The 8,810-nt window shown below is 38.7% G+C and overlaps 1 protein-coding gene across 3 annotated transcripts in view; it reads left to right on the top strand.

The window, feature by feature from the left end:
* The first annotated feature begins 2,637 nt into the window (after positions 1-2,637).
* LOC107699022 (protein phosphatase 1 regulatory subunit 1C-like) overlaps positions 2,638-8,810 on the top strand; it is an 18,560-nt gene continuing 12,387 nt past the window's right edge. Inside the window, exons 1-3 of one of the 3 annotated variants that reach the window (XM_016500180.1) lie at positions 2,638-2,759; positions 2,864-3,046; positions 4,816-4,876. In XM_016500180.1, the coding sequence (XP_016355666.1) occupies positions 2,966-3,046; positions 4,816-4,876 (142 nt within the window). In that variant the 5' untranslated portion in view covers positions 2,638-2,759; positions 2,864-2,965. Of the gene's footprint in view, positions 2,760-2,787; positions 3,047-4,815; positions 4,877-8,810 lie in introns of those variants that run through there. The other 2 variants (XM_016500177.1, XM_016500178.1) reach the window with 2 other exon arrangements.

Below are 8,810 nucleotides of genomic sequence, written 5' to 3' on the forward strand. Positions count from 1 at the left end.
AACCAGGGGGTCCTTGCCCACTGAGTGGCCACCAAGAGGGGCGTGGTAGGCCGCAATAGCCGCCACGTAGCCCTTCAGGGTGGAGTGGGTCAACCATGCGGAGAAACGGACCTGCAAGAACTCCAGCACTGTACCACCCGGGCAGTTAACTGGGTCGAGCTGGCGGTCTCCGCACCAAGAAGTGAAAAGTTTCCACTTCAAGGCGTACAGTTTCCTCGTTGAGGGAGCTCTGGATTGGAGAATGGTCTCAACAACCTCGGTTGAGAGACCGGAAGCTATGAGTTGTGCCCCCTCAGGGGCCACACCCACAACTTCCACAGCTCCGGGCGGGGGTGGATGATCGTACCCTCCGCCTGTGAGAGGAGATCTCTCCTGACGAGAATCTCCCATGGAGGGCGGTCGAGGAGAGAAATCAGGTCCGAGACCATACTCAGCCCGGCCAGACCGGGGCTACTAGCAGAAGACGGACCCCATCCCGGCGCACTCTCTCCCTACGCGAGCTCCGCTCCCCATTGATGCTGCTCAATATAATATCAGGCATAATATGCTTGTGTAACTGATGTTTGTGCAACTGGCGAGCTCTTCGACGCCCTACGTATCAATCTCCTCAGAGAAAGACAGGCAGAGCGTCGCGCCCTCTACCCGGGGGGAAGTACCGCAGCGCGGGCTTCCGAACCCCGAGAGCGGGCGCTGGATCTGGTGGTTAAGGAAGTCACGTGCTTTTATAGCTTCCTGGTCATTACGTCACCCGCCCGTGACGTCTCGCCCATCTATTGGTCTGATTACACACGAGGTTCAGAGCCGGTCACGCTGAAGGGCGTTCCCGAAGCGTCCTCCGACGCAGCTCGAGTTCCTGAAGAGGAACTGAAAAAATAAAGATAAATAGAAATATTAAAAACAAAAATGTAATTAAAACGACAAAAGCATATAGCAAAATTACTAAAACTAAAATAAAAAATGAAAACTACAAATATAATAACAATTCTAAATGTTTAAAATATTCACAAAAATATATATATAAATAATACTAAAGTACACACATACGGCACACACTTAAACTTGATATTATCTCTATCTCAATTTTCTCCAGTTCCTTGAAAAAGAAGCAATGGCATTTTTGTGGATAACGAAAGTAAACTGTGGCGTAATAGTTCAAAGTGTGACCATGTATTGATCCTAACCGTAACCCAGGACAGACACCACCTATGCTGCTTGCTCGGGTCACTGGACATCTTCCAATGAGAAACTGCTATTGATCCACCTGCCTGCTTGGTCATTAGTCTGTGGCCTGTCTAAAACACAACCTGAAGGGGGGAATGGAGATATCTCTGCAAAACTATAACCAAAAGGTCAAATTCAATTATAAAAAAGTTAGTTAAATTGTATTGAACATATTGTAATGGTAGGCTCCAGTATGCAGCTAAAACTGAATTGCAAATTATTTCTTTAATAAAATGTAAAAGTTGGTTTTAACAATAAATATCAATTTATTATTGTAATAAAACCCTTTTTATTATCAAAAGGTTGGTTCTTATCTTATTTTTTCAGTTAGTTACAAAGGCAACATTTCTATTTTTTTCTAGTTTTTAAAGTTTTGTTTTAGGTTTTTCCATCTATTATTTATGTTTAATGTCAGCTTTATTTCAAGGTTGTGGAAAACCTAGTAGAAATATCATAGTGTTTTACAGTTATGAATTTCATGCCTGGATTTATATTAATATATAAAACAACATTTTAACATTTTATAAGGGAGGGTTTGTATGTGCAAAACTCAGTGGCACCAAGGGTGTTGTGGTTGGTTCCCAAGGCTATGTTTTGTTGTTACTTATAGCCCAAGTCGAAAAAAAATCCCACTCCCAGGTCTCTGATATTCAATGGGATTTATTTATTTATTTCCTGTTTTATCATCTGCCATGCAAAAATTGTAAGTCTAGATACATAATAGCACACATCTACCTCAATATACCATATAATTTTAGCTGTCATTCATGTCTGTAGACCAGATGGTACAGAACAACATGTGCACTCAAGTTTAATATACCTTTTATGTATAGTTTGTTTTGTTCAAATACCAATAGCAATAGTGATGTTTGCCTTAGAAAGTGGCATTAATATAAAATATATCAGCTAGATATTGCTCTTTGTGAGTGTAATCTTTATTTAATGAAGTTTAAAATTCCCTATGCCAGTCCCAGATGCCAGTAAATGTCACAAAAATCCATTGTATCAAAAGTACTGGAATCTTCATTTAATATTTTACATATTACTACACAAAAACATTCTTCACTTTTGCCTTAAATCCTTGATTTATGCTACATCCGCTCTGGCTAAAAATAAAACGGCTATTTTAGCAGGACAGTGAATCATTCCCACCTTCCAAGAATCCCTGAATTATTAAAAATCAATAAATGAAGTGCCAGTGTGATAGAGCTTGTTATGCATTATACAGAACATTCTCCTGTCTCACAGTTTACCCGTGTCCGTGCAGAGAAATCCGGCCATGTGATGCGAAAACTGCCGACAGCATCCTGAATCAGGATCATAAATAATGTAGGAGCATCAGCAGGTCCCGGTGGGGGCTTATATTGCATTGCTCTGAGTCTTGCTAATGATAGTGAGAGAAAAAGAGAGAGAGCGAGAGAGACAGCAAAGCAGAGAGAGATCTGAGCGTGTCCCGGAGCAGTCGGAAAACTCGTACTGAGAAGACCTGCAGGCATCTCTGCTTCTCTGAGGTTTATGGGACACAGAACCACAGCAAAGTGAGTGGGACAACACGAATGTGGGAAGGACAGCCTGACTATTTGTTCTGCTGTTTGTCTGTGTGGCTCATTCTCTCACTCTCTCTTTCTCTCTCTCTGTGGAGTAAAGGAAGGCGGGCCGTACAGGAGGGAGAGGAAATCACAGGGGCTGATAAGTAGGGTCCAGTTTGTCTCCATCTCTCTCTCCGTCAGCTCTCTCGTTCAGGATGGAGCCCAACAGCCCTAAGAAAATTCAGTTTGCCGTTCCACTCTTCCAGAGCCAGTTGGATCCCCAGGCGGCCGAGCATGTAAGTAGAGAGAAGCTCTTTTATTGCATTGTGCCTAATGGAGACTGGCCTGCATTGCTCTTCGGCTCCCTTGAGGCAGTCTTGAAGCATCAGATCTGTGCAGATTGCTGCCAAAATCAGTTTTATGATATGATGTCATACATGGTGAGATTGTAGTGCTTGGAAAATATGTAATTTTTTAAAGCACACCACTGGAATGGCTTGATCAAATAGTGGGAATTAAGAATTTGCTGTCAAATTTCAGTACAAAACCGTTTTTGTTGACTATTTTGATAGGTGTAATTCAAAGAGTGTGAATTGGTGGTAAAAAAAAAAATTTTTTTTGTTCTTTGTAAAATTGTCATTCATGCAGCTGAATAGATTCGTATTGTGCAAGAGCTGTTCATTGATGGATCCAGCGGTGAGGCTTCATGCCCGGCAGTAAAAGTGTTTGATGTTGGGGCAATGTCATAACAGGAAAGTATGATGATGCCGACTTGTCCAATCAGTGGCAGTCTCTCTTGTGCTGAGTAAGTTCTCTGTCAGTAAAGGCAGTGTTCGCTCTTGTTTCTTGGAGCATTTTTTTTATTTATTTTTTTAAGAACCTGGTCTGATGCAGGTTCATTGCTCAGTGATTTTGTGTGCTGGCACAATCAGTCTAGTAGTTCAGATTTGTACTGACCCTGCAGGAAGGAGACCTCCAATCCTCCAATCCAAGGTCTTTTTTCTAGTTAGGTTGTAGTTTTTGCTCAGCTTTTGCCATTTTAATATAATGTTACCTTGGTGTCACCAGCAGCATTCGCATCATATAATGCAGCAATATCCAGTGAGGTCATGAGAAACTTGTGGTCGTGCAACTAGTGAGTTGGCTGGGCTTGATAACAGATGTACACGATCAACAAACATTGATGTTGTGAGAACGCAGTACTGGCTTGATAGGTCAAGTGACGGCTCAAGAAGGTTATCTCTTATTTAAAACAGACTCTGATGTTCAGGTATATTTCAAACCGCATGGAGGTGGACGACATTGTTGTGTGTGAGCTCATGCTGTTTCACATGTGTTGAGGCAGCATGTTGTGAGGCTAAAAGTGATCTAAACCCAGCAGCCTTCTTCAGGGAATTGATCGTATTGACCCCAGTGAATCACCCAACAAATGCTGGTGTCTGGACACATGGGGTAAATCAGTCAGCATGAACATTTTACGCCCATGTTCCATCTGTTATTGTCAGTTAGCGCTTACAAAAGTAGCAAAAAGTACCATGGTAATACTACAACTGCAAGCTAAATTCTGATATATATATATATATATATATATATATATTGTACATGGTATACATGGTACACATACATACATACATATTTTTTGTTTATTAAAAAATAAGCATATTATATATTACTGCCCTATGCACAAATAGATCAATTAGTATTAGTATTATTCTGTTATTTTCACTTAGATTATTATATTACTGTTGCTGCTTTGCTAAACAAATTAATTAACTAGCTTTAACTAGCTTAAGCTGGTTTGCTGGTCTCCAGGCTGGTCTATTAACTGGTTTTAGAGGGGTTTTGGGGCATTTTCCTATTGGTAGGGCTGGGGGATCTGCTTAAACCAGTGAACCAGCTTAGGCTTGGGGTTTTTCCAGCAGGACATTGTATTAAATTAAACCAATAAGCCACTCAGGGATGTGTATCATAGTGATTTTAACACAGTTAAATGGGTTTTACTACAACCACTGTACTTTTGTTAATGGCCGTATAATTAGTATAATAGATATTTTTTTCTCTTCAGATTCGCAAACGCAGACCTACTCCAGCCACATTGGTCATCTACAATGAGCCCAGTGCATCAGGTAAGAGCCTTAAAACATTAAACAAGCTGTGTGCTTCTTTGTAGTCACTGAAAGGGTTGGTTCAACCTACATGGACCGTTGGGTCATAGCAAACAAGGCGCTATTGAACTACAGCCCTTCTGTGCATCTAAATTAAGATAAGAATCTACAGTGAATGGTCTGTCTCTCATTAAGCTGTAACTTTAGGGTAAAGTTTTCAGTATTCTCTCATTGTGCAGATCTCTAACTCTATATGTTTGCTTCGGTTAACTGGATCAGCATCCCTAATGCATTAGTACTAGAACTCATGACTGTTCTTTTCAAAAACAAACAAGAGTTGGTCTATTTGTGCATCATTTGGAGGTATTTTTCAAGGTTCGGTGCTGTAGTATTTCAGCTCTGGAGTATTTCTTTTGAATTTCCGCTATTGTTTACATAAGGCCGTGGATTTCTGTATTGTTATGAAAATAGGCCCTCTCCAATTCTCATGTACAATCATTATATGATATTGCGGGAGAAAATGTGCTCTTCTGGTTTAAAGGACAACTTGATAGGTCTGACGAGGTCATTTCACGTCGGAGCGTCTGTAATCTAGCCTTGGGTTGGAACAGCACAACACGCTGTGAAAGTGGCAACGGTCAACAGGCCGCTATCAGCACAAACAACCCACCTATGGCGTCAGCATATGGGAGCGGACAGGCTGTGTGGACCGGTGCACTGTAGCTCTGTCATCTTTTTCAAGTGTTGTCTCTTCTGGGTGAACTCTCAGTTTAACCTCAATGTAGAACAATATGGCTTATCTATGAGTGGAATTCAGGGTTATTTGGGAAATGGATGGGATGTATTTTGCTGAGCTTCAACTATACCTACTATCTATAAATGACCCTTTAGAAGGTTAATACAGAAGTCTGTTCTTGCCTCAGAGTAAATAAAAAGGGAATTATGACTTTATATCCCACATTGTGACTTTGCATACCACAATGTGACTTTATAGCTCCCAGTGTGACTTTAAATCTTCCAGGATGACTTCATATCTCACAATGTGACTATATCCCACAACCATGACTTTATGTCACAACAGTGACTTTATATCACACAATGTGACTATATATCTCACAGTATTAATTTAAAGCTCCAAATGAGATCTTATATGTCCCAGTGTGACTTAAATCTCACAACAGTGACTTTATATTTCATAATGTGACTCTGTCTCACAATTATGACTTCATATCTCACAATACAACTATATATCTCATAATTGACTTTATATCTCACAATGTAACTATATCTCACAATTGTGACTATATATCTCAAAATTGTAACTTTATGTCTCACATTATTACTATATATCTTACAAATGTGACTATATCTCACAATATGACTATGTCATAATTGACTTTATATCTCAAAATATTACTATTTATCTAACAAATGTGACTATATATCTCACAATTGTGACTATATTTCACAATGTGACTATATATCTCAAAATGTTTACTTTATATCTCACAATATTATATATCTCACAAATGTGACTATATCTCACAATATGACTATATATCTCATAATTGACTTTATATCTCACAATATTACTATATATCTAACAAATGTGACTATATCTAGATAGATAGGTCCTTCAAGGTATCTTGGAGAGGTGAGGTGTCCAAGTCGCAACATCTAGCTACTGGGGTGCCTCTTGCAAGATTAACTGTAATGAGCCGAAAAGAACGCACGTCACACCTCTGTTCATCAATTTGCACTGGCTACCAGTAGCTGCTCGCATAAAATTCAAGGCATTAATGTTTGCCTACAAAACCACCACTGGCTCTGCACCCCTTTACTGAAATTCATTACTTCAGAGTTTTGTGCCCTCTAGAAGCTTGCATTCTGCAAGTGACAGCGAGTTTGAGCTCCTTTGAAACTATTTGTTAGTCACCTATCCATTTTTGGTGGTTCCGCCATTGCCTGAAAAACGAGTATGCAAACAAGATGCCTTGGTTACTGCTGCTTGTAAATGTGGTCGTAACTTCATGCTTTTTGCAACAGGCTGAATTTGTTTGGCACAAGCTGTCAGCAGACAACGTGAACCCTGACTTTGTGGAGAGGCGTAGGGTGGGACTAGAGAACTTCCTGCCATCTCAAAGAGGCACAAAATCACTTTCACAGACTTTTTCATTAACTGTTCCCTCCTGGTGGAATGACCTGCCCAAATCAATCCGAGCAGCTCAGTCCTTAGCCATCTAAAGCATCTGCTAAATGACTAAATGTAAATGTAAATGTAATATCTCACAAAATGACTATATAATCTCACAATTGTTACTATGTTACTATGACTATATTTCATGATTGTGATTCTGTATCTCACACTGTGACTTTACATTGTATTTCACAATTACTTTAAATCTCACAATGTGGCTTTCTATCTCTCAATGTTAATCTACTGTATATCTCACAATTGTAACTTTATATTTCACAAATAATGTGGCTTTGAAAACCACAACTTTTTTTCTCATACTGTAATTGTGACTTTTTATATCACAATTGAAAATCTCACAGTGTGACATTTTATCCAACTTAATTTCTTATTTTAAACTCACAATTATCTTTTTTACATTTTTACTCTGAAAAACTGTCTTTACATACAGTAAAATACAGTAGTTGTTCCTAAAGACTTTCATGGAACATTCATGTGGTCTATACCTGAAGGCTTTTGTTTTCAAACCTACATTATGCTGAGAAAGTTCATATGTTTTCCACTTGAGGGAAATACCAGCACATTAGCGTCATCAGTAAACACGGTAACCTCGACCCTAATCCCACTCAACAGCCCACATGAGAAACCAGTTTTTGGCACTGTAAATGTAGAGAAACCATTCCAGAGTCTAAACAAATGCTGCCTTCAAGCTATGTCAGAACGATCACATTCACGATTTGAGCACACATGAATGGCATCACAATGTTTTTGCTTGGAAATTAAACAATGAAGGTGGAAGCTAATTGGTATCGTTCATAATTACATTTTAATTGTTAACATAGTCTGTATAATTGACTTTGTACTTTGTATTTTGATGAAGAATAAAAACAAAGCTTGCCAGACAGCACTTCTTATATAGCCACATTTATGCGGTGCCAGGCTTGTGGGACAAAACTTCCCATAATTCTCTGCGGCAGCATAAAAATGATAAAATACACAGATATAGCATAATTTCCACACCTAATGCGCATCCTTTGATCTACAGTGTTGCATTAGTGCTAAAAACACTTCCTGTGTTTGTCAAGTGAAAAGAGAGAAATCTGAAATTGCTCAGTGCGTCCAGTTTATTCAGACCAAAAATCTATAACGCATCAAATCGTAATTGCGACTTCCAAGCTTGTAAGTTGGACCTTCCCAGAAACACTTGAATGCAGAAAAACACATAATGTCATATTATGCTCATGTTGTGACAGTGAATTCCTCCAATGCACTGGCTACTTTGAGGTCAGACATCAGTGATTTTTAGGACAAAACAGGCTAGAGAACTAAAAATCAAGTTTACTCTATGTATTAAGGAATTGTTTAGAATTAATCTTTTTCAGCATGTTCAGAGGTTTTCACATGTTTGGGTCCTGTTTCTTTAATTTGCTCACAAAATATGTGATTTTGTTGATAAATAGCATTCACTTATATTATATGATGGTTTCAAATTGATTTTCAGCTCTATCTACTAAACTGTAATTTCAGTCAGAGAGAATATTATATTTTCCCATTTATTTTGCATATCACAAATGTATTAAATCCAGTTGCTAACAGGACCTACTTAAAATATTAAACACATCTGAAATTCCTAAACATTTTTTACAGTGTAAGTTGATATGCTGAAATGGTTGTGACAGAAAAAAATAATCACACTTATATATAATACATTTTTTTTATAATTGTGTAACTCACCAGGTATTTTACATATATATATATATA

This window comes from Sinocyclocheilus anshuiensis, unplaced genomic scaffold (genome assembly GCF_001515605.1).
Source record: "Sinocyclocheilus anshuiensis isolate Anshui unplaced genomic scaffold, SAMN03320099.WGS_v1.1 scaffold18, whole genome shotgun sequence".
Lineage (NCBI taxonomy): Eukaryota > Metazoa > Chordata > Actinopteri > Cypriniformes > Cyprinidae > Sinocyclocheilus > Sinocyclocheilus anshuiensis.